Here is a 23,523-nt window from a genome sequence, read left to right as displayed (position 1 = left end):
TTGCAAATCTGGTATGTCATAAATGTATAGATGTAGCAGTACTGTCTATCTGTATGTCATGTATGTCATATATGTTACGATGAATTGAAAATGGGGGACCCTGATGTAAACAAGACGAAAGTCTTTCTCTGGTCTGCATCCCCTTAACAATTGTATGTATTGAGCTGTACTGTACTGTACCCATTCTGCAATCTGTTAATAAAGTTTTCATTCATTCATTCATTCATACTAACAACTGCTAAGAGGATGAAGACCAGAAAAATACTTTTGTCTTGTTGAAGGAATGAATGAATGAATGAATGAATGAATGAATGAATGAATGAATGAATGAATGAATGAATGAATGAATGAATACTTTATTTAACAGATTGCAGAATGGGTACAATACAGTACGGCTCAATACACACAATTGTTAAGGGGATGCAGACCAGAGAAAGACGTTTGTCTTGTCTTGTTTACATCAGGGTCCCCCATTTTCAATTCATAGTGTAGTGATTGTAATGGTACATAATTCACCCGTCCGCCCGAACATTCTGGAACATTTGTGATGATGTCATAGCCGAACATTCTAGAACATCGAACATTCTGGAACATTTGTGGTGATGTCATAGCTGACGTTCTAGAACATCGAACATTCTGGAACATTTGTGGTGATGTCATAGCTGACGTTCTAGAACATGGGTGGTCGCCGTATGATGTCATGACCAATGTTCTAGAACATTAAGTATATATATATATTCGGCAATTCTCTCAGAGCATTAAATTGAATACATAAATAACCTCCCTCACGTCGCTTTCTCCACAAAGCGAATCTAAAACCATCCGTCAAAATGGTAAGTTGAATTTCTATGTGTAGGCGGTGACTGTGTAATACACGGGAGATCGCTGCTAAGTGAATATTTTGTTCCTAGTCCGAACATTTCCGCGGATATTCTAACCGAATTGTGCATTGAATTGTGCATTGTACAAAAAATAGCAACCATTTTATGATGTGACGTTTTGCCGCACAGTTATGTTGAATTTTGAGTGGACCTAATCCTGGGCTTCCAGCGAGCATATATACCAGCAACTTTTTCAAGTGTAACGCTAGCTGGGTATAGCAGAAACTTGATTATTGCCCGGCTCATCTGGAATGAAAGGGCCAGTGACGTAAGGACGTGACTTACGCACACAACAACACCGGTGACACTCGCGGTATAAAACCGTACGTGTTGACGTAATCGGCCTCTTCCCTGCCTATGCCCTCGTGAGGTGGGCAGTGTAAAAATCCGTGTCTCTTTCTCCACAAAGCGAATCTAAAACCATCCGTCAATATGGTAAGTTGAATTTCTATGTGTATATAGGCGGTGACTGTGTAATATACGGGAGATCTCTGCTAAGTGAATATTTTGTTCCTAGTCCGAACATTTCCGCGGATATTCTGTAACCGTCGTGATTCGTGAATTGTGCATTGTACAAAAAATAGCAACCATTTTATGATGTGACGTTTTGCCGCACAGTTATGTTGCCAACCTTATAGATGGGACTATTGGTCCACTTGTCACTTTGCTAACACATCCTACACGTTCTCTAATATACCTTCTGCCTTTATCTGACTTGTTGTTCCGTTTTTGTAAAGGATTCAGCTGTTTTTAAACGCTTTAATAAAGCACTAGCCCAGGATGAGCAGAGACGTGAGTCATGTCTTGAATTGAGTGATGTGGCACCGGCTGCTGTCGCAGGATGTGATGTGACGTTGTTATCCCAACTGTTCACTGCCTTCTTGTGCCAAGTGTGGAAACCAAAGGGCTAGCGTTGTTACCTCTCTGGTGACACTTGTAAATAGCAAATGTTTACCTAACGTTATCGTAGGCTGCTGTATGGATGAAGCCGGCATTTCGTGTAGTTGGGTGGCTAAGTGTCTGCTAGCTATAGCATGTCGTGCTAACAGTGTGTACACGTGGCCTATTCATACAGAGGTGTCTTCTTGCCGGTCGATGAGTCTTTGTTTTGCAGTGTTTTGACTTATCTCATATTTCTAACTTAATGTGAGCCCGTTAGAAGATGGCTAGCTGGTACGGTTAGCTAACTGTTAACGGTGTTTAAGTTGCTAACTTGAGCTAGCTGGCTAACGTCACCTGCTATAACTACCAACCGCGGATGCCCAACGCCCTTGTTATAGAGGCCTGCTCTAACATCCGTTGCTTTTGCATGGTTTTAGCATGAACTTCTCCTATAACTGCAAGTCAGTGGGTTTTTAATGCACGTTAAATTAAACGTTCGTTGCGTGTTAAACTTAAAGCTAGATGGCTGATGGAAGATGATTGTTCCTGCCGTTTCCTAAAGGAACCTTTCACCCAAAGACGGCTGTCGGCAGATTGCATAGCGAAGTCTATATGTTGCGTCAGCGATAGAACTGTCCATTGGGTCAAATGCAGTTGGGTCTATGCGGTGGAATTCCACAGCCAATGTCCCTATGAAGAATCAGCATTTCCCCCTGGCAGCTGTTGGCCATCGTTATTGTTCAAGTAGAATAATGGGTCAGTGGAAATCCTGGCCCCCGCAAGAACTGAACAGGATGACTGTGCACCTTTCCAACTGGTAATTCTGTCTAGGTGTCAATGAAGTTCAAAGTAGATTTGAGTGGAATACAAATTGTGATGTTCAATCTAAATCTTAATGATCTGGGCCTCTAGGTTTAAAGAATAGTCTACTAATCTGAAATCTGCCCCTCGCAGGTGAACTTCACCGTAGACCAGATCCGTGCCATCATGGACAAGAAGGCCAACATCCGTAACATGTCTGTGATTGCGCACGTTGACCATGGAAAGTCAACCCTGACTGACTCGCTGGTGTCGAAGGCCGGTATCATTGCCGGCTCCCGTGCTGGAGAGACCAGATTCACAGACACACGCAAAGACGAACAGGAACGATGCATCACCATCAAATCAACGTGAGTGTCCCCACTGAATTGCTTTCTCATGTCCTCTATACCGTTCCGCAACATCCCTCTTCATTGGTGCCCTTTGGCCTCTTGCCACCACCAAGTGCTGACTCACCCGGGTGTCACTCCGTGCTTGCCTGTAATTAAAATGCTGTTTACTTTGCGTTAAGTCTCCTGGCACTGTTAAAATGCAGTCTCATTCAGGCAAAATGTTAAATTTGTCAGCTGAATGCAAGACAATATACTTGAGTGTTTACATTATTTGGCTCACTCACTTCTTCCCCTCCCCACAGAGCCATCTCTCTGTACTATGAACTGGGTGAGAACGACATGGCCTTCATCAAGCAGGGAAAAGATGGACTTGGCTTCCTCATCAACCTGATCGATTCCCCCGGGCACGTTGACTTCTCCTCTGAGGTGACTGCTGCTCTCCGTGTCACTGACGGAGCCCTGGTTGTGGTGGACTGCGTGTCTGGTAAGATTGCATGATGAGCTCCTGGACTGAATTTGTTATCAAAAGGGATGCCTTATAATTTTAGATTTCTGAATTTGCAGTGTTTTGCAACTGCCATAACTTTTCCAGGCTACCAAGTACTTGAGCGCACTGCTAGGTTAACACCAACAAACTACTTGCCCACCAGAGGTGTACAGGCATTAAAGTGCTCAGTCTTGAGATGGATTTCCGTCAATTTGATTCGGAGTCATGATGAATTTTCCGTCAATTGGCTGCCTGGTATAATATGATTTGTAGATGCATACAGATTGAAACTAAATTGAGCCAATCGTAGGCGTCAAATATCATGAAAAATGCAATTCCCCCCCCCCCCCTGCCACGCCAAGTGGAGTCATTGGCGAGCAATAATGGCAGGACGCAGCGACTCGAGAGACCGGATTGCGCTAATAGTTTGTAGTCGGAAATGTATAATAATCGCAAGATGCATTCAGACAGTTAGCGGCGGCGTGACTGCTCTACCGGTGAGTCTCAGCCTATTATGATATGAATATGTAATTGTAGTGCTGTCAGACCCTGATACGGGTTGTCTTTTCCTTTTAGCTAACGCTATTAAATAAAAATATGCAGTGGAGGTTAAAATAAGTGACTTTGCCTGAAAAGAATAGTCTGAGATGTTAAGACGGAGATGATGCACCCCGCGGGAATCGACTTTACCATAAATCATAGCTATCTATACGCTACATTCTCTTTAAACATATAAATGTTACAGGACAAAAGTAATAGATTTAATCACTTGTTCTTTTAAACTTGGTCTGACCGACCTTCAGCATACATAGACCATGAACAGGCAGTAGATTGATTGATTGAAAACTTTATTAACAGATTGCAGAATGGGTACAATACAGTACAGCTCAATACACACAATTGTTAAGGGGATGCAGACCAGAGAAAGACTTTCATCTTGTTTACATCAGGGTCCCCCATTTTCAATTCATCAGGACATATATGACATACATGACATACAGATAGTCAGTACTGCTACATCTATACATTTATGACATACCAGATTTGCAAATACAGTACTGTTTGTGATAGAGAAGGAGTCAAGAAAGGAGAGTATATACATTTGACGTAGAAACTGTACATTGGAGGAGGTTGGGTGGGGGGGGTTGGGTACATTGGGATATTGACAACCATACTGGGTAATTTACATTGGAGGTTGTTTGGGGTGGGGGGGGGGGGGTGGCACACTGTATAAACAAGTAAAACTGTACATTGAGGGGGGGGGAGACACTGTACAAACAAACAAAATTGTACATTGGACTATTGACAACCATACTAGTAGGTAAATGACTGTACATTGGAGGGGGTTGGGTTAGGATATTTACAGGGGCCAGTGTTGAATGTAGTAGAAACGCATGTCAGAAAACACGAGTGCTCCTATTGTCCTAAATGTTACAGGACCGTTTTAAAATGCAATGCCTATGCAACATTGTACCCCGGATGTAGCTAGGTTCCCTAGATGGATAAAATTTCCCTTCTCAACCAACAAGCAGAAAAATAAGCATTATTTTTACTTCGGTCGGGATTTCAAAATAAAAGAGCGACTTCTAAAAGCACCGTAAATACGTTTATTTTGTACATTATCTAACGTTAACACAAACCTAAACTAATCTAAAGTTAGTTTAGGTTCGTGTTAACGTTAGAGGATAATGTACAAAATAAACGTGTTTCCGGTGCTTTTAGACGTCGCTCTTTATTTTGAAATCCCCCGACCGGAAGTATTTGTGATGTATTCTGCTTGTCTAACTTTAGGTTAGTTTTAACGTTAGCTAGCAGCAGGGATGGACGCCTTTGTGCAAATGCAGGCAGCTACAGGCACTCGAGGTTGAGGAAGAGCTGCTGAATTTAATTGGCAGGAGGAGAGGGAGCTTGTCAAAGCTGGATATATCCCTGTGGTTTTAGGCACGAAAATGCAGCTCGAACTACCCGTTATATTAAATTAATTGATTGCTGTTTAATAACTTGTCCTTGTCCTTTCGAACTGCCCCACCGTTCATTGTAAACAATGATGCATGTAATTATATTAACGTTACTGTGTGTTGTACATGCATTAAAGCATTCCGTCTCCAGACGGATTTCCGTCAATTTGATTGGGGAGATCCGTCCATTTGATTCGCAGTCTGACGGAAGTATTTGCATGATTTGTAGATGCATACAGATTGAAACAAAATTGAGCCAATCAGAGGCGCCAAATATGGAAAAGGGCTTTTTTTTCCTATCGCGCCAAGCAGTCATCATCACTCAGCGACTCGAGAGACAGGTCGCCTTTTTTGCAGCCTCACGCGTTAACTGCTTGTTTACCAACGTCACAGCCACCACGCTGCTTGCACTCGCTGCTATATACCGATTAGCTAACGTTAGCTTAATAGCGTCTGTTAAATGGAAGGAGTAAGCCGGCCACTAAAAAGAGAACCCACCGCGGGGTTCTCAGATGAAAAAGATCAGCGGGACCACCTAACAAAAAGTTTCGAGAGGAGAGGACGTTTGAAGAGACTGGCTAGGCAGCGCTACTGGGGGCTGTAGTGGTGAGTTAACTTGTTCCGTGTGCCGCAACGATGTCAAAAAGAAAAACAGAAACAACACGTTTGTCATTGTCGTGTTACTTCACAGTACAATATGTGAGTCCCCTGCTGTGGTTGTGAGTATACGTTTATTAGCTTAACTCCGTAGCAACATCACACAGGTGTATCTGTGTAGACAGTCTCCTCCCCACCGTATATATTCTCTCTGTCAGGATCTATGGGTAACATTACTGTATATTTGCATATCGTATATGTCACAAATGTAACAGTACTATATACCTGTAGTATGTCCCTATGCCATAAATGTCATGATGTCAATGTCATGCATGTCATAAATGTCACTGAATTGAAAATGGGGGACCCTGATGATGTAAACAAGACAAACGTCTTTCTCTGGTCTGCATCCCCTTAACAATTGTGTGTATTGAGCCATACTGTATTGTACCCATTCTGCAATCGGTTAAATATTGATTGATTGTTATAACGGATTGCAGAATGGGTACAATTAGGGGTGGGACGATACATCGATCCAGATCGATACATCGATGTAATTATCAACAATCGAATCGGATCGATGCGATGTAATAAGATCGATTCATATCGATACTCTTATTTTGAAAATCCTGTGGCGAGTCTCATATCCGCCCAAGAACAACAGCAGTAGCTCCGTGTGTGTAGACGTTACAGCATAGCATTCTCCCTTTCTGTGTGTGTGTGTGCGCGCGTCTTTGGAAAGACCAGATGAGGTCAGAGGAGTTTGATGTTTAAATGTTATTTAAACATAAACAATATAATACATAATAAATGTAGGCCTATACATGATCATGCAACATCAACAAATTGTTGTAGGAACGGTTTGGGAGAGGGAGGTTGTGAGTTTTGAGTTCCAAAAAATGTAGCTTAAAGTTTAAAGCTCAATACATAAAAACGTGGCACTTTACAGTGAACAGGAGGTCTATTTGTATTAAAAACAATAGATTGATTTTCCCAAATGTCAAATGATATTTTCATTACCTTTTTTTTGTTGATCTAAATGTTACTGATTGTGTTAAATGGGCATATGATATCATCTCATATCGATCGCAGACACCTGAATCTAATCGTATCGTATTGTATCGTGAGAGACTTTGTGATATCGGCAAATATCGTATCGTTGTCCAAAGAATCAATATCGTATCATGATTAAACTGGTGATTCCCACCCCTAGGTACAATACAGTACAGCTCAATACACACAATTGTCAAGGGGTTGCAGACCAGAGAGACTTTCCTCTTTACATCAGGGTCCCCCATTTTCAATTCATCATAACATATATGACATACATGACATACAGATAGATAATACTGCTACATCTATACATTTATGACGTACCAGATTTACACAGTATTGTTTGTGATACAATAAGAGTCTAAAAAAGAGAGCATATACATTTGACGAAGAAACTGTACATTGGAGGAGGTTGGGTGGAGGGGGGGGGGACTGTACATTGGAGGTGGTTGGGGAGGGAAGGGTTGGGTAGGCGGGGTGGGGGGGTAACTGTACATTGGATTATCGACGAAACCGAAACAAGTAGGCTCCCTTAAAACGCCAACGCTATTAAAAAGAAATACAGTGGAGGTTAAAATAAGAATATGACTTGGCCTGAAAAATTTTTCAGTCAGGAGATGTTTTTTTGCTTTAATCCCTGGTTGTAGCTATGTTAATAAATTCTGAATGGCATTGACGTTTGTTGGGTATGATGGAGCATTGAATATCATCAATGCTAGCTGGCTGGATACCACAATGGAGGATGGTATTCCTCGCTGCAGGACTAATATTATTCTAGGACAGCCCGGCCCCCATTCACTACCAACCAATCACTGCTACGCAATATCACTGCAACGGTTGTATAGATTAGATTTTGGGGAGATGTACGCAACATCCTCGCAACACAGTCTACAAGGACCTCTGCAACAACTGCGTTGAAATCGCGCTGATGTTGTGTTGCAGTTGCTTTGAAGTTGCTGTAGCATGTAGAGGCCTTTAGCGAAGTCCTTGCCAAATGCAGTGAAATCTGAGGAGCTTGGTCAACTGAATGAAGAGGTGCGAGCCTACCAGATTTAGGAGCACAGCACAGGCCAAACACTGAGGAGAATACTGAACGAATTGATGTTGACTGTTGGAGTAAGATCTTGGCCATGAAGATGCCAGAAGGAGGGATGATATTCCCCATTTTAGGGAAGTTGGTAAATGTCATTGTTCACTGGCCCTCTTGTCGAAGGATCATTTAACATGGATGACATCATTGAAAAAGACAGGGCCAGGCTGCGTGAATATTAAAGGCAACCAACTTGTGTTCGGCTTTTCTCTGATTGGCCGCGCCCCCAAGAGCAAGCGCGGCAGCGCGGGCAACCAACTTCTGTAGTGTTGGGCTGCTGTTCCAACGCACTTGTGTTGGGCTGCGGTAGCAGTGGAGCGCTGCTGACTGATTATTATGTTTCGCGTTTTTAACAACCAACGGTAGATTCACTCGTCACTGTACATGTATAAACAAAGCCCATACAGTTATGAAATAATAAACACTGTTAGGACTCGCAATAATAAACACTGTCACGACTATATATATATATATATATATATATATATATAGGTACTAAATACCTATATGTCCCTATGCCATAAATGTCATGTATGTTGTGTATGTCATAAATGTCTATATGAATTGAAAATGGGGGACCCTGATGTAAACAAGACAAACGTCTTTCTCAGGTCTGCATCCCCTTAACAATTGTATGTATTGAGCCGTACTGTATTGTACCCATTCTGCAATCTGTTAAATAAAGTTTTCATTCAAATCAAATCAAATCAAATTTATTTATAGGGCCCGACAACACACGTTAATGTCCCCATGGGCCGTACAGGTCTTCTTTAAACAAGTCAAGAAGACAACATAACAATAAGTCAAGAACAGAACAAGAACACCATAGGGTCCAAACATTTTTTAGATGAATGCAAATAAATGAAAGAATGCAAGCACTCCCAGACATACCCCATTCATTCATTCATTCACTATCTGACTCTTAATAATAAACACTAGTGTTAGGACTATCTGACTCTTACTAATAAACACTGTTAGGACTATAAACACTGTTAGGACTATCTGACTCTTAATAATAAACACTGTTACAGTGTTAGGACTATCTCGAGTCACGCGTCACTACTGTAACTAGAAACTCTGGGTGTCACTGTACATCAGTAACGTTATTTCGCGTTTTTAACGTCAGCGGGGCGATGCGGTGGTTTGTCGCCGGCTTCCGTGCACCGCCGCCGGCGTCTCTACTCGGTCCAGCTCCAGCAGCAGCGGCCGTTCCTCCGTTGTAGAACGAAGCCCTTCAATGACCGCGCTCTCATATTTTGCGAATGCATAAACTATGTCTTAAATTATGGCTATGTGTCTAATATGGCTGTCACTTATCAATGACTTCGCGACAGCCATATTAGACACATAGCCATAATTTAAGTTATAGTTTATGCATTCGCAAATATGAGAGCTCTGTCATTGAAGTGGGTGGTGGCAGTGTAACAACGTTCACCCTGATGTAAAGTAGCGATTTTTATTGTTTTGTCATGACAACCCAATTACATAATCCAACATATGTGTAAAGAAACAACATATTCCAGTTAACGGTATATTTTTTAATGATTCATTACGGTATAAATTAGGTTAACTGGAGCTGTGGAGGCTCCTTGCTGAAGAGCCAGCGGGGCAATGCGGTTGTTCATTCACCGGCTTCCGTGCGCCTCCCGCGGCTTGACTCGGTTCAGCGTTCACCCTGATGTAAAGTAGCGATTTTTATTGTTTTGTCATGAAAACCCAATTACATAATCCAACATATGTGTAAAGAAACAACATATTCCAGTTAACGGTATATTTTTTAATGATTCATTACGGTATAAATTAGGTTAACTGGAGCTGTGGAGGCTCCTTGCTGAAGAGCCAGCGGGGCAATGCGGTTGTTCATTCACCGGCTTCCGTGCGCCTCCCGCGGCTTGACTCGGTTCAGCGTTCACCCTGATGTAAAGTAGCGATTTTTATTGTTTTGTCATGAAAACCCAATTACATAATCCAACATATGTGTAAAGAAACAACATATTCCAGTTAACGGTATATTTTTTAATGATTCATTACGGTATAAATTAGGTTAACTGGAGCTGTGGAAACTATTATCTTAAATTATGGCTATGTGTCTAATATGGCTGTCTCAAACACAAGGACCTGGGGGAGCCTCATGCGCATGCGCGGCTCTCTGCCGCGACTCTCTTGTCTCTCTTGTCTCTCTTGCCGCAAGGCCGCGTGCTAGTGGATTGATTGATTGGCCGTGTGGCCAATCAGAGAAACGCTGAACGAAAAGCTGAACACAAGTTGGTTGCCTTTAATATTCACGCGGCCAGGCTGAACATTGAGACATAATTATGAAGGCTTAGCCATTATCAAGTCCCACATGAAGGCAACAGAGAAACGCCTCCAAAATGAAGGGAATCTACTTTAAATATATAAAATGTTTTAAAATGCTATTTTACTGTATTTGCCCTATACACGATACATAATTTGAACTATAGACTATGCTGAATTTGAACTATACACTATACTGAAAAGTTAGTGTTTATTTGTATGACAAAGTCAGTCAACCCTTGCATCAGTTTCATTTAATGAATTGAAAACCGCATTGATATTATGTAAAAGCAAACTGGCAATAGAAAAGATGTTCAAAATGATCTAGTTCCCTTAAAACGCTAACGCTATTAAATATATATAGTGGCGGTTAAAATAAGAATATGACTTGGCCTGAGAAAACGAGTCAAATTTTTTTTTGCTTTAATCCCTGGGTTGTCCCCTCCTGCTGACTTGTTGTACACAACCTGGAATTGCTCTGGATAAAGGCGTCGGCTAAATTTTATTGTAGGTACTTATAATCATGCAGTAGGAATACTTGTGTAACTAGTACATCCAGATATGGATGATGGGAAGAACTTTACTTGAACCTTTTGAGTGCACTCTGTGGATTGACTTGGCGGGGAGCCAACTAGATTCAAATTATGTCTTGCAATATGCAGTTTTGCATTTTTCTACTTTGACAAACGCTTGTGGTTAAAATGCTTGTCCTCGCATGTTCCCAACAGGTGTGTGTGTGCAGACTGAGACCGTGCTCCGCCAGGCCATCGCTGAACGAATCAAGCCTGTTCTGATGATGAACAAGATGGACCGTGCCTTGCTGGAGCTGCAGCTTCAACCGGAGGATCTCTACCAGACCTTTCAGCGTATTGTTGAGAACGTCAACGTCATCATCGCCACCTATGGAGAGGATGAGAGTGGGCCCATGGGCTGCATCATGGTTAGTGTCAACTGATGAGGATGGGGGAAATGAATGGAGGCATTTCAGTGCAATAAAATCACCAACTTTACTAATATGAATTATGACTTTGCATCAGTTTCAAGCTATAAGTGATTCACAAAATGACAATCTGGTATTTTGTTTTAGCTCAACATACCTAAGAATATTGGTAGAATAAAATAAAGCATGAAGAATAAAACATTTTAAAGCACTGAAATAGGTAATTAAGCTCAAACGGTATTGCAATCTCTTTTTAGATTGACCCAATCATCGGAACCGTTGGTTTCGGTTCTGGGCTCCACGGCTGGGCCTTCACACTAAAGCAGTTTGCTGAGATGTACGCTACCAAGTTTGCTGCCAAAGGAAACACACAGATGACACCCGACGAGCGCTGCAAGAAGGTGGAGGACATGATGAAGAAGCTGTGGGGTGACCGGTGAGTTTCTGAAAATATGGCTACTCGTGATGCTAACGATATAGCACAACGCCACTTGCTTATTGGCTACGGTTGTCGTTTAATGGCAGTCAAACCTGTTATTTCCAGGGAGCTCCAGTAGCTCACCACGTACCTCGAGCGCTATTTCGGCGCCGGGGACAACCGTGCTCGTCACGGATCTGGGGTTTAGCGAGTTCGAATCCCGGACTGCAGCCGTGCCTTTCCCAGAGTGTCTTCCCCCCCCATCTGTACCCCTTCAGCCTGTTTCTGTCGGTCATTCTTGACCAGAGTAAATGCGATAAACGCTAAAAAGAGCCAGGGTAATGGCCAAAGTTTAAAAAAAAAAAAACTGTTATTTCCTGTTCTGATGGTAGCTTTTTGAATGTTTAGGTTCTTCGACCCAGAGACTAGCAAGTTCAGCAAGTCTCAAAATGGGCCAGATGGCAGGAAGCTGCCCCGTACTTTTGCCCAGCTCATCCTCGACCCCATCTTCAAGGTGACTGGACTGGAATCTGTAGTGTATACATTACTGCCTTTGTGTAATTGAAGTGACATTAGATGGAAATAATTCCACAGGCCGTCATTTAAACCTTTCTAATGGACTATAGACTAAAAATATGTTAAATGTTAGGATTATTGTAGCAGTCCCTACAGTATTTAGCCTTTATGCCTGCAAGTGATGACATGACATAACATTCTTCACTTTGACCTGATTGTTCAGTGATGAGAATCTTCAGTCTGATCGTGGCAAAGCTAAAGATGGCAGTTTGCGTTTATCTTCCCTCCACCTATGCTCTTGTTAACCCACACTGCTGTGTTCTCCCACATAGGTGTTCGATGCCATCATGAATTTCAAGAAGGAGGAGACCGAGAAGCTGATTGAGAAGCTCGATATCAAGCTTGACGTCGAGGACAAGGCTAAGGAAGGCAAGCCCCTGCTGAAGGCTGTGATGCGTCGCTGGCTGCCTGCTGGAGAAGCCCTGCTTCAGATGATCACCATCCACCTGCCTTCCCCTGTCACTGCCCAGAGGTACCGCTGTGAGCTGCTCTATGAAGGACCTGGAGATGACGAGGCTGCCATGGGTACGACACTCTTCTTTTTCAGTGTAATGAGTTAATTGTTAAGCTCTTGGTTAGGGCCCTATGAAATCTTGTCATCTTCCTGTTTTTGGATTTATCTTTGTGTTTTTTTCCTTTGGATTTAGTTTAACCATACAAAATTAATGTAACTTTAATAACTACATCTGCCGTACAACAGTGCCAGTGCAGTTAAATGATTTTTTTTTTACTAAATAATAATTAAATAGTAATAATAATTAGGGATGCCCCATCAAGTTTTTTGCCACCGATCGTCTATGAGCCATATCGGCCGTTACCGATAATTTTTGGTTTTGTAAAAAAATATATATATATTAATTATACTTGTATTATCTGCGAGACATCGCCACCACGCAACAAGTCAAAATGCTCGCTATCTCCACTGTCTATGATTTGACCAAAGCAGAGTATACACACATTCAGCATGCCCTCAGCAGGGTATATCTGTGGCTCTGCAGATATACCCTACTACCTCACTGCGATGCATGCCAGGGGCTCGAATACGCATTGAATCAATGTTATAAGACATTGATATCAGGAGCTATCTGTAGCTACTGCTAGCTGGCTAGATAACGTTAAGACAACGCCTCTGAACTATTTAGTTTAATGGGACATTTAGTTTTGAACAGTGAGCTAACGGAGCTATCATGCACTACTAGACTATTGCTGGAGCATTTGTTGATCAGTAGCTAGATACCGTTAGACAATGCCTCATGTATTAAACTAAAAGTGAATAGTTGACTGGGTAATTTTGTTTAAACAGTAATGATAGCTAGCTAACGTTAGCTCACAGAGGTCCATGCACTAGAACAGACTATTGCCGGAGCATTTGTTGACACGGGTGTGGGAGGGGCAGGAGGAGGGGCTGTGCGCTGCAGCTCTGTCTGAGAGAGAAGTCAGCGAGTGAGATCTCCGCTTAGAATTGAATCATGTTTTTCGATCGGTTTTCATGATCGGAATTCACCGCTCATGTTTATACTGAATATCGGTCTATACCGATTGCTGGCCATCGGTCGGGGCATCCCTGACAAAAAGAGTTTAAAAACCCTAACTTTACTGTAATGCACTTTACGTTAGGATTATTGTAGCAGTCCCAACAGTATTTAGCCTTTATGCCTGCAAGTGATGACATATAATATTCTTCACTTTGACCTGATTGTTCAGTGATGAGAATCTTCAGTCTGATCATGGCTTATCTTCTAACGACTAATGTAGCTAACGGGGGCTAAACCGGATGTTGTAACCCAAATAACATATTTCCTGATATGTGATTGTTCTAGCAGGCCATGGTGAAGTCTGGGGCATTCATCTAAACTATTTACTATTAACTTATGGATGGAATTCATTAATTGACTAATTCAAGTAATGGAAATGTACATGTTTTTCATGAGATTGTCATGGAATTTGGTCCTGGCACTGAAGACTATTGTCACTGAATAAATTTTTTAGGTATCAAGAACTGTGACTCCAAGGCCCCCCTGATGATGTACATCTCCAAGATGGTGCCCACTACTGACAAGGGTCGCTTCTATGCGTTTGGCCGTGTCTTCTCTGGCACTGTCTCCACTGGCCTGAAGGTGCGCATTATGGGACCAAACTACACTCCCGGAAAGAAGGAGGACCTCTTCGTCAAACCTATTCAGAGGTTTGTTGCAGTGTCTTATAAAATGACTGAATTGTGGATAATTTTGGAAATGTATAGTTTTGTCACATCTTTAAACTATCCAAATATATCAAACCAACATTGAAACGTATCCTGTTGCTCTTGATGAGCCATTCTGAGATAAAAGACTGAGGCAGGGTTTCCGTTAGAAAAAATTGTTGCCGGTCTCCGTGACCTGCAAGATTTCAATCTACCGGACAAATGAGATTAATTCCGGTCATAGTTTATTGAGCTTTAAAACAATTTATAGGCAGACTATATAAAGAATGTCATCCTCAAGGCATGTAGATTTATAATATTATTATTTAAAACTAGGCTACTTTTGCGTATACAGTCATTAATATATTCCAAATAAAATAAGTCCCTCGATACTCCGTGCTGCTGCTGACTTGAAATAAAATAGACCGCGTATGTGGGCAGTCGGTCCGACACTAAACAGCAGTCTGTTATAATCACATTTTTATGAGCTAACGAATTCCGTTATATTGGACATTTGTATTAATTATATCAAGCGAAGAACTGAGAAATTTTGCAGAGAGAGACGGCAACGTTATCGTGGCCGGGTTTGCGTGATGTATTTCTCCACCTCCCAACGACTTGGTGCTGGTCATAATGTCCGGTGAAAACAACTCCCTCCAAGCACAACTTGATCACCCGAACCGTACCAAAACAGGCCAAAATTAAATAGCCCATGCGACGAACGATTCATTACATTCGTTTCATCGTTGCTCCACCAAGCAGCCGGTCCAACAATGAAAGCTGTTATCAGCGCGAGCCGGCAGCAGTTAGTTTGCAAGAAGCATCCAGCTGCAGACCCGCAGAGCAGCTTTCCAGGTCTGGGGACCGCACTGTGCCAGCAAAGCTGGTGGGTTATGTGGGTCTGCAGCTGCATGCCTTCCGCAAATCCAGCAGCAAGCTCTCGCTGAGCGAAGCAACGACAACAAACGCAATGATTGTTTCGTTCACCCAACTCCAGCCCATCCAAATACAATTCAAATAATCAAACTGTGCCCAGAGGGAACTATTTTCACCGGACACTATGACCGGAGAGATTAAATATGTCGGACTTCAACAGATTTTGCCGGCCAAATACCGGTAATTACCGGCTAACGGAAACGCTGGACTGAGGTAGGATCATGTAGACGAAAGCTTGATGGTTCTTAGTTGGCATGATAACATGGATAATATTGAAACAGTTTCTCAGCTAGATTGAACGGTAATATATTTTCTTTCTACATAGTCTTCTCCAATGGCACAAAGCTGTGGCAGCGGTGTCCCTCATTGTTACTGTCATATTTTATACATTGATGATAGGGGCGTGTTTAGAGAATTGTCGGGACATAGGACCAGTTTCATCACGGAACGATACGATATTTGCCGATATCACAGTCTGCCACGATACAATTCGGGTGCCTGCGATCAATAGGAGACTATCATATGCCCATTTAACACAATCTGTAACATTTAGATCAACTAAAAAAAGATCTATTGGATCAATGTATCGTCCCACCCCTACCAAACAGTAGCTAACTGAAATGCTTATAGTTCAATCACTTCTCCCCTCATGCAGGACTATTCTGATGATGGGCCGTTACGTCGAGCCCATCGAGGACGTGCCATGTGGAAACATTGTAGGTCTGGTCGGTGTGGACCAGTACCTTATTAAGACCGGGACCATTACCACCTACGAGGCGGCCCACAACTTGAGGGTGATGAAGTTCAGTGTCAGCCCTGTGGTGAGAGTGGCTGTGGAGGCCAAAAACCCTGCTGACCTGCCCAAGCTGGTGGAGGGCCTGAAGCGTCTGGCCAAGTCCGACCCCATGGTGCAGTGTTTCATCGAGGAGTCTGGAGAGCACATCATTGCTGGAGCTGGAGAGCTGCATCTGGAAATCTGCCTGAAGGATCTGGAGGAGGATCACGCCTGCATTCCATTGAAGGTAACTTACCAGAGTTTAAATGAATGTGTGTATCGTGTAGGGATGCCCCGATCATGTTTTTTGGCACCGATCGTCGTGAGCCAGATCGGCCGATACCGATCGTTTTTGATTATTTTAGATTTTTTAGATTTTTTTATAAATATATATATTGTATAATTAGACTTGTACTTGTATTATCTGCGAGACATCGCCACCACGCAACAAGCTCCACTGTCTGTGTACTCTAGTAGCCTCCAGCTACGGCCAGGATTCTCCGGAGCTGCAGCTCATACGCATCAAATGAGTGTTATAAAACATTGATATCAGGAGCTATCTGTGGCTACTGCTGGCTGGCTATATAACGTTGATACACAGGGCTCTACGCTAACCTTTTTCCCAAGGATCGCATGTGGTCCTAAATGAAGAAATTTAGGAGCACAGTGAAAATATTTCAAGTAACATGAGTTTTTTTTTTTTTTTTTTTCAAAAATAAATGTATATTTGTACTGTGCGTGTAAATTAGCTCTTGCTACAACCCTGCATGTTTACATTTTGTATTTTGTACTTTATGTTCATTAACATGTGCTGTCCCTATCAAATAAACTATCAAATCAAACTACTGCTACAAAAGGTTCAGTCACTTAACTTTAGCTTTTGCCCCTTTTATGCATACAATGCCTATGTTTTGGCTGTGTTGCTCTTCTAGAAAAATAATCCTTTCAGGGTTGCCTATTGAAATACTGTACACCTCCAGTACAGAAACTTTGTTTATGCGTGTCAGGTAGACCATTGATGACAGTTGAGTCTGCCAATTACATCACACCGCTTGCACTCTGGCCGTCCGGCGCTGCAGCTGGACCCTATTGCCCATCTCTGCTGTTGATAACGCTAGCCAAGTTATTATACACAGTGGGCCAGTGACTTTGGTGTAGGGGTGTAACAATGCATCGATCCTAAGGGGGAAATTCAACTGCATCGATTTGAAAATGTTAGAATAGATTATCGCAATTTTAATGTGTACACGTTATGTTATTGTCATGTCCGTTACAGCCAACACACCGACATACGCTACTGCATAAGTAAACAAGCAAAATGAGAGCTGCCGATTGGTCATTTGCTTTATTTCCCATGAAACCAGTCACTTCACTCTACTGTGATTACACCATTGGCTTGAGTGCAATGTGGGACTTGTAGTTTTTTAACGATTCTCTGCGGAGAAATAAAAAGTACGACTGAGGCTGTAATCTGCACTCGCGCGCACGTAATTGATTTTTGAGGTTCGCACACATATTTTTAGGGGCATATGCGAGCAATATGGTCTCACTGTAGAGCCCTGATACAGCGCCTCGGTGAACTATTTAGTTCAGTGGGACATTTCGTTTTGAACAGTGAGCTGGCGTCAGCTAACGTGAGCTAGCGGAGGTATCATACACGTCTACTAGACTTGCTGGAGCGTTTGTTGATGTCAGGAGCTATCTGTAGCTGGCCGGCTAGATACCGTTCTGTTAGACATGCCTCATGTATTGGACTGGAAGTGAATGGTTGACTGGGTCATTTTGTAACGGTAGCTAACGTTAGCTCAGGGAGACCCCGTCCCACTAGACTAGACCCGTGTTTACATGCGTGCGGGAGGGGCTGGAGGGAGGAGCAGACGCCGCACCACTGTGGGAGTGTGTGCAGCTCCCGGTGTCAGACAGAACTCGGCGAGTGAGATCGGTTTTGACGATCGGCGAAAATAAAGCATTATCACCGATCGCATATTTATACTGTATCGGCCGATCGGTGGCCGATCGATCGGGGCATCCCTAGTATCGTATGTTATGAAGCTCTTGAAGACTACACATGCTCTGTAATCTGCTAATGCAGCTTTGACTAATTTGCATAGACATCAAATTGTGTTTGCAGCCATTTAAAATATGTTTTCCCCTTTTTTTTGGTAGAAATCTGACCCTGTGGTGTCCTACAGAGAGACCGTCAGCGAGGACTCCAGCATCATGTGTCTGTCCAAGTCTCCCAACAAGCACAACCGTCTGTTCATGAAGGCCCGTCCCTTCCAGGATGGCCTGGCCGAGGACATCGAGAAGGGTGATGTCTCCAATCGTCAGGATCTCAAACTCCGTGCCCGTTACTTGACTGACAAGTTTGAGTGGGAGGTCACAGAGGCTCGTAAGATCTGGTGCTTCGGACCCGATGGAACTGGCCCCAACCTGCTTGTGGATGTGACCAAGGGAGTGCAGTACCTCAATGAGATCAAGGACAGTGTGGTGGCCGGCTTCCAATGGGCCAGCAAGGAGGTAAGAGCTGAAATAAGATGAGGCTGGATGGTGATTTTAAATGAGTAGTTGTGGTGATCTGTTTAAGCGTAAATGGATGGACGTTTTCCATCCACTTTCCATTCGAAAGCTACGAACATTTTCGCTTTGAATTCTGCTAAAAACATCCTTGTAAGCGCCAATGTTACTTCACCTGTTTGGAAACACTTTGGCTTTCCCTCTTCATCAGTCTCAAAGCCAAAGAATTTAGATGATGCTGTGTGCCGCATTTGCAGAAAGAAAATAAACTTAGTAGGAGCGGATTAACTATGTAGCTAACAGAATAAAGACACTCGCAAACAAATACAGAGGACTCGCGTGTATACTTGTGGAATAACACGACACAGCAGAGTGTACTATCTGCAACGGTGGCAGCAACACTGGAAACTCCATGGACTTAATTAAACACTTGCAGATTCATCATGGAAGGAAACGGTATGTCGAGTTCATACGTGCAATGAAATGCTGAGAGGAAATGTATTGCTACAGCAGTTAACGTAGCTGGAATCCCTTCAGAAGCGCGAGAAACTCCCTGCAGACGGTAAAGCAAAGCTTATAACCGAGAAAATAACAATGTTGTGCTAGCGGTTCCCAAACCTTTTTGGCCGTGCACCCCCTGTCACCTCCCGACCTAGCTGACGCACCCCCAATGGGTTTCTGTTAGAAAAAAATTGTTGCTAGTCTACCCGTGCACAGACTTTATTTTTTATTTTATCTCTTCCCACGGCGACTATGGATAGGGAATTTCTTTATTTAATTAAAATTTTCACGACAACATGGATGCATGTAGTCCAAAAAAAGATTTTATGGAAGTTACCGCGGCAATTTGAATGGCTTCGCAAATTTGTGTTGTGTGGTGCACCAGGTTATGAGGCGAGAACACCTGCTATTACGTTTCCCGCGACATGAAAGGATTAAGACCACCACAAACGTTGTGCCTGGACTCAAGTAATCTTTCATGGACATGGAGGGATGAGTTTGTGCTCTTGTGGTTTTATCAAGTTGGCGGTGACGATGGCTGGCGAACGGTTTGGGTGATGTAGCTAAGGATACCTGGAAGTTAGCTGACATTATCAAATGGTTTGATGAACACTGCAACCCTGCCATTACTGAGACTGGCACGTTATCGTTTCTTTACAAGGGACCAATGTGCCAGTGCAAATATGGACAGCTATGTCACAGAACTTTAATTGTTGGCGAAGACTTGCATATTTTGAACGTTAACACTTTGAGCGCCACGCCGTGTTTTCCTTTTTACCCCCTTGAATGCCACGGTCCACTCCCAATGTTAACGTTAATATCTCCTAATCTAGGTTTTAAATTATGGCGATGTGTCTAATCTGCCCGTCGCTTATCAAAATCATTTTCCAGTCAGTGTTGTCAAGGCAGATTGGTTTTTTATCGTTTCATTTCGGTTTGAGAGCATTTTGAAAAGCACTCGTTTTCAGGTTAAAAACGGCCCATTCTGTGATCGCCGTTTACTGGAATATTTCAGAACGTTGATATTTGTCGGCCTATTTATGAATCGTTTTCAAATGAACGCTAGATGATCAATAGTATACGTGCATGCACGCACGTTCGAGCCGCGCGCTGATAATGGCTGATTTCATTTCCTCATGGATTTTACAGTGAAACGGAGCACATATCACAAAAAAGCGATTCCTTACCTGACATCAGATGGTATCCAAATGGTATATTCCAATTCCTGATCATCATTCGAAAAAATCGATAAGTGTATAGATCTAACGTGTATACAGTAGAACTCATGATCCGCGGGGCTCAGAGGATCCAGAATGAACTCTGGTAACCCCGGCTGCATCAGTGGACTGGAATATTTTTTTTCCCCCATCCATTTTCATTGAGTCCATTCCAAAAGGGTGATTTACCATCTGGGAGACGATAGGGGGCGCTTTTTTCACATCTGATCGCCGGCGGCCCTTGGGTAGGCTAGGGTAGGCTCGCGTGATGCAATATGATTTCAGATAGCTAAAAAAAGATTATCCGAGAAATCTCTTGCGTGGCTTTCAACGTAACTATCGTAAACACAAGATTAGCCGTGAGTGGCTCTCAAAGTGTTAAGAGACTCACTCATTAGGGATCAGAGTGTGAGCAACGAGGAGAGGGGCTACTCCGTGAGAAATTTGACGCTTGACATACGTTTCTATATGTTTAATATGCAATGTTGTGAGCGTGTTGTTCGAATGCAATATGTTCCTGCTGTATAAATAAACACTTTGAGCAAACTAATGCATTTGGTATTTTTAGTTACAATTGATTGATTAATTGCTCGTTAACGTTATCAATGATCGAGTCAGGAAAGTGCTTACAATTTGCAACTCTTGTGGCTGCCATTAAATTAGTTTTCCTCTTCAAAGTATTATAAGTCATAGTTGTGCCTTTTCACCAGTACAACAATATCTAAATGTTGTTTTGTCCCCAGGGTGTCCTGTGTGAGGAGAACATGCGTGCTATTCGCTTCGACATCCATGATGTGACCCTCCACACTGATGCCATTCACCGTGGTGGTGGCCAGATCATTCCCACTGCCCGCAGGGCACTGTACGCCTGCCAGCTCACAGCTCAGCCCAGACTCATGGAGCCAGTCTACCTGGTAGAGATCCAGGTACGTTTTCTTCAAAGTCTTTCACTCTTATGTATTCAGTGCTGTCCCTTTAAGCAAAACAATCCCATGAGTTATTATTATCCACCTCTGGTTTTTAATGAGACTCGCCAGGCTAAACCGCTTTTTACATGGAAGAACTCTTATTTGATAATGAGGGAATTATGCACATGGTAATGTGAGCATGTTGGGACCTTGGTTATTGGCAGCACTGGCATGCAACTCAGGACTTATATAATCTTGTTGGAATATGCTACTGTTGTGCTCATAATTGCACCACGTTTCTAAGCAACTGTTTATTTTATTTGGAACTAAAATGAAGCTCGGGAAGAGGGAAACAATCACAGTACAGTGTGAAGGGAACATCATAAGAGTCCAAAACAAGTGTGAAATATCTAGGAATCGCTCTTGACCAGAAGAAATTGAGAAGAAATCGCAGTGACAGTCCTGTCCAAAGAAAGTAAAATGTCTATATACCGGTAGATACACGTGATCTAAACCTAAAAGTCACAAATTATTAGTTTCATCTCTAATCCAGTGTAATTTCGAGTTGTCTTTCCCAAAAGCTAAAAAAAAAAGTCACATGGGACCGAAGTAGGACTATTACCAGTAGATAAAAGAGAACCCACTTAAGCTAAACCACATGTTTAACATTGTTAACGACGGGGCCCCTGTTTGAAAGGTCATGTGGTTATGGTAAGAGCTACTCAACCATAACACCAGAGCTAGAATTATGTCTTGGCAGTGTTCCTAAAGTTAAGAGTAAGATGGCAAGAAGCTCCTTTTTTTTTTTTACACAGGTGTAGTACTCTGGAATGAACCTACCTACCAAGCAAAGTCAAACCAAAAGCATTTTTAAAACGAAGGCTAAATTATTGGAAGACCAGGGCTAGAGTAGACACGGTACTGAAACTCTAGTTATTCCTACTAGGCTATAGGTGCTGTTTTTTATGTTTTCACTTTTTTACGTTAAGTCTTCCATTGAGCTCCACCTTGGAAATAAGTGTTTTGATTAATGCTTTTTAGGTGATATCATCAGGAATACAATTGGTCATGAATTTGTGATGGGTTTTTTTTATTTGGAAATTAACACCAACCTGAGTAAAGGTGCATTGGAATGAGAAGTTGGTTGGATAAATGCCTTCATTGGTAAAATTGTATTGGGACTTCAAAATTTACTCATCCTGCAATTTGATAGTATTGGTCCTACATTGACATTTTCACTGCTGTAGATGTTCCATAGCCTTTGTCCCCTTAACTATTGTCAACGTGTTTTGAATAGACTGACCAGTGATGTCATGAAGTGAATATTTGCTTGAAATGGATTGCGTCTGGTGTGTTTTGACTGGGAAATCAGACCTTGCCCATCCCCCTTTTTTTTGTTGTCGCTTTAGTTAGTTCTTTAACATGATTGTGACTAATGGCTGTCTGCCCTGTAGTGCCCTGAGGCCGTGGTGGGAGGAATCTACGGTGTGTTGAACAGGAAACGTGGTCATGTGTTCGAGGAGTCCCAGGTCATGGGAACCCCCATGTTCATCGTCAAGGCCTTCCTGCCTGTCAATGAGTCATTCGGTAAGTGTCTGGTCTTGCCTACCCATCTTTATTCTACTCGACTGCGAGGAACCGAAAATGGCTAGTCGATGAGCCACAATACTATTAAAATTGAATAATAAACCTGTATACCTGGCCATTTGTGCTCTAACCTCCTTTGTGCCGTTCCCCCACCAGGATTCACTGCTGACCTTCGTTCCAACACTGGTGGCCAGGCCTTCCCACAGTGTGTGTTCGACCACTGGCAGATCATCCAGGGAGATCCCCAGGATCCTACAACCAAGCACGCTGGGATCGTCGCTGAGACACGCAAACGCAAGGGGTTGAAAGAGGGCATCCCTGCCCTGGACAACTATCTGGACAAAATGTAAAAGGCTGTGCCCCCTCCCCTCCACCACCTCCTGTCATTCCTTCCCTTCCATCATTTCCTCCACAATGGTGGCCAGGACTGTACAGAACACCATGAGCACTAACATTTGCCAAATGGATCGTCGAGACATTACCAATAAAGAAACAGATTTAGAGAAAAACATTTAACGATAAATAAAGGAAAATAAAAATTGTGTCATGGCTCAGGCCTTTTCATTTGTGGG

The 23,523-nt window shown here is 42.7% G+C and overlaps 1 protein-coding gene across 1 annotated transcript; it reads left to right on the top strand.

The window, feature by feature from the left end:
- The first annotated feature begins 1,209 nt into the window (after positions 1-1,209).
- Positions 1,210-23,493, top strand: LOC311224168 (elongation factor 2b). The gene is made up of 13 exons (XM_084309039.1): positions 1,210-1,316; positions 2,718-2,932; positions 3,217-3,398; positions 11,123-11,334; positions 11,592-11,770; positions 12,161-12,266; positions 12,601-12,853; positions 14,318-14,513; positions 16,102-16,468; positions 18,388-18,741; positions 21,200-21,382; positions 22,819-22,951; positions 23,108-23,493. The coding sequence occupies exons 1-13, from the start codon at positions 1,314-1,316 to the stop codon at positions 23,299-23,301; spliced, it is 2,577 nt and encodes an 858-aa protein (XP_084165165.1). The 5' UTR covers positions 1,210-1,313; the 3' UTR covers positions 23,302-23,493.
- The last annotated feature ends 30 nt before the right edge of the window (positions 23,494-23,523 follow it).

Source organism: Notolepis coatsorum, assembly GCF_963971535.1.
Source record: "Notolepis coatsorum genome assembly, chromosome: 2".
In the NCBI taxonomy this organism is placed as follows: domain Eukaryota; kingdom Metazoa; phylum Chordata; class Actinopteri; order Aulopiformes; family Paralepididae; genus Notolepis; species Notolepis coatsorum.
The sequence above is the reverse complement of the archived record's forward strand: the minus strand, read 5'-3'. Positions and strand labels throughout refer to the sequence as shown.